Below are 3,350 nucleotides of genomic sequence, written 5' to 3'. Positions count from 1 at the left end.
TTACTCGCCACCACTCGATGTTAGACAGTAATAACTGGCCTCATCCTCTGCTTCGACTGCAGAGATGGCTAAATAACAGGTGTTAGTGGAGGCCTCTTTGGTAGCCGAGAACCGGTTGGAGGCCCCCGAGGCCAGCCCTTCGCTGGATTCATCTTTACAAGAGAGCAGGTATCTGGGTGGGTTCCCTGATTTCTGCTGCAGCCAGCTCACGTGGGCGCTACTGATGCTGCTGCCCGCGCTCAAGGTGCAGGACAGTTTAGCAGCGTTTCCTGGAGACACAGACACCGAGGCCACCTGGGTCAATACAGCCTTTGTGTAGGGCACTGTCAGAAACCAAGAGACAAGTTAGCAGTGACCAAAGCTGAATTCAGACTGTACTTCATGTGCCCGGTGAGTTGCTAGAGGAATTACCTGCCAGGGAAAGCCCCAGGAGACAGAGAGTTAGAGAAGCCAGGGCCATGGTGCAGGGAGGTGATGGACGGTGGATCGGAGAACCCCGATGTTGTACTTGGGTTTCTGTGGCTTTGCACCCCAGTCCAACCCCTGACTTTGTGCAATTCTACAGCAGCTTTTAGAGCCCTGAGGACAGAGGTGGGGCCGCCCAATATGCAAATGAGCCCTCAGGGGTGGCGCCATTATTCCACAATCCCACTCCGTACCCTGAAGCACCACCAGCACCGCCAGTGCTGCTGAGCTCTGAGATCTCATCCTGACTGCAGGCCTGACCCACTCACACCCATCACCAGGGTCCCCTTCGGGTAACACCACAGCTCCTGGTGTTGTGAAAGGGGTCACAGAGCTTAATGCTAAAGTTCTACATCAGTACAGGACACAGCAGCGCCCCCCGCAGTAACAAAATCACCATGTAGGGCCCGGGTGTGATGAGTTAATCGGGTGACATGTTGGTTTGTGGCCAGAAATTTACTGAAAGAAAATGCCAAGAGGCAAGGTTAAGAACAACTCATTAATCCCTGATCAGCCGTGTAGGTGCCTGATGCACTATGTATGTGTGCAGCACACAAACCAACGGGTAGGGCCCCCTTTCACTACAGCACTTACACACACAACTTTAACCCCATGCTTAAATTTAAACAGGTGCTTAAATGCTTTGCCAAAATGGGGCCTAATTTATTAAGTGCATATCAGTGTGTGAACTAAGTGTGTTATGTGCATTTAATGGTTCTATTTCCAGTTCTGTTTCCATCAGTTCTGTGACTTGTCTACTGAGATTTCCAAATGTGACTGGGGGAATTGTGGGTATATCACGTATAGAAATAAGGCTCTTTAGAGCCATCCTTTCCCCTCTCCACTCAGAGAGGAAGCAGGCAGCTCCTTCCACTGACACATCTGGCCATAGGCACACAGTTCTGCACTTGTTTCAAGAGAGAAGATCCAAATGGACTGGAACAGCACCAAGGCAGCCTCTAAACTGGGTCCCATGCTGGGAAACTTACTAAAACATTGCTAGTGCTGCCTAATGAACAGCTGTTCCCATGGAAATTAATGAGTGCAACTTGCACATTACACTAAGTATTTATTTTGTATACGTAAAAACACCCTTATCCCATTGCTCTAAATAAATCACCTCACACTTCTGGTCAGGGATTTACTTGGCACTATTGAAAAAAGTTCATTAAGAACAAATCACACTACAAAACAAATCATGGTTTTATAACTCTAGAGACTTCTTCCCTTGTGCCTCACATTGGACAAGATTGTCGGTAACGTTATTGGGCCTTCTCTTATGCTGCCCCCTGGTGGTCATTATCTGTCTCTTCTCTATACCGTCCGGCTCACTAAAGTTCCCGTGTCACTTGCATGCTTGCAGTGCTGCAGTCCCAGTGACTTTCATGAGAGTTGTGCACAGACAACTGACTGGTGCATCAGGCCTCTGATGTGTAAGGAGCCTTGTCTGCGTCCCCTGCTAGTCTCTCTTTTGCTCATCTGTTTCTCAGCATCAGTGATTCTGCTCACAGCTTCTTTGCTTGTAATTATTTTAGTCACAGTGCACAAACACTGGCACTGTGAAGGAATCCATGTAACACATCACTGTCTGCCAGGGCTTTGCTCCACGGGATTTTCCCATGAAACACAGATCATGCTAATTTACAACAGCACATCGTGTTAGCTTGCACATAGTGGAATGGGGGCAGAGGATACCAATTCTACAAGAAACTTCCACAGGGGTCACTATCTGCTCATTGTATATTTCTGTTTTCTGTGATGCCCTCTCTTGGGATTTCTGTGGTTAGGTCTCCAGGGGCCATAGGGTACAGAAGGTTTTTGTCTCAGTTCCCTGTCTCAACATATCACTGTGTAAAGCATTGTTATATGATGTACCACAGTAATAATCAGCATCATCCTCTGCTTGGATCCCCGTGATGGTTAAATAGCAAATGTTGCTGGAGGTGTCTTTGGAAGCAGAGAACCGAGCAGGGGCCCCAGAGCCCTGGTGCTTGCTAGATTCGTCTTTGTAAGACAGCAGATATCTCGGGGGGGTCACGGCTGTTTCCTGAACCCAGCGAATGTAGTGGCCACTGATGCTCGTTCCACTACTCCTGGTGCAGGAGAGTTTGATGGTGCCTCCTGGGGGCACTGACTCTGAGGCCGGCTGAGGCAGGGTTGGCCGAGTGAGCTGTGACCAAACCAGAAATTAGCGAAGCTCAGTGACTAGAACAGGGGTCGGGAGGTCAGGACTTTTAGGTCCTGCTCCTGCCCTTCCAAAGGCTCCTTTGGGATCTTAGAGAAGTCACTTCTGCGCCTCCGTTTCCCCTTGGTACGCTGGGGATAATAGTCCCGGTGTTTGTAAAGGGCTTGGGGACCCTTGGCTTGAACACAAAAGGACATTTTCAAAAGCACCTACGTGACTTCGAGGCCCGTTGAAAGGCAGAGTCCCACCCGGAGTGTTATCAGCCAGGTGGGGGCGCGTTGGGCATTACACACCCCTGACCACTCACCTGCCAGGAAAAGCCCCAGGACACAGAGAGTCAGGGTGGACTGGGCCATGGTGCAGGGAGGAGATGGAAGTGGACAGGAAGGAGCCCGATTTGACAGCTCTGCTTATGCCTGTTTGCAGCTTGAGCCCTGGCTCTGGGCAACCCTCCAGGCACCTTTAAAACCATGAGGGGCAGGGCTGAGACTGGCTCGTATGCAAAGGAACCCCAAGGGTGGGGCTCCGTCAGTGTATTGTGTACACTGATCTCTGGTTATTCCCATTACATCTTGCAATGCAAATCAGCCATACGGCCCTGTGTGAAGACCTGATCCCCCATCCTTCCCCAGGGTCACAGCGTCTCCTTGTTGGACCTGCCCCAGTTAGGCAAAGGTTAGAAATGTCCAACTTGAAAATT

The 3,350-nt window shown here is 50.1% G+C and overlaps 1 gene segment (V, D, J or C); it reads right to left on the bottom strand.

The window, feature by feature from the left end:
* On the bottom strand, positions 1-3,006 carry LOC135975835 (immunoglobulin lambda variable 5-45-like). The segment is given in 2 exon segments: positions 1-323; positions 2,958-3,006. Coding segments are annotated over 2 exon segments (372 nt in total).
* Positions 3,007-3,350: the final 344 nt, after the last annotated feature.

The sequence above is a fragment of the Chrysemys picta genome, chromosome 15 (assembly GCF_011386835.1).
Source record: "Chrysemys picta bellii isolate R12L10 chromosome 15, ASM1138683v2, whole genome shotgun sequence".
Lineage (NCBI taxonomy): Eukaryota > Metazoa > Chordata > Testudines > Emydidae > Chrysemys > Chrysemys picta.
Note: the sequence above shows the minus strand (reverse complement) of the source record. Positions and strands in the feature narration are given on the sequence as shown.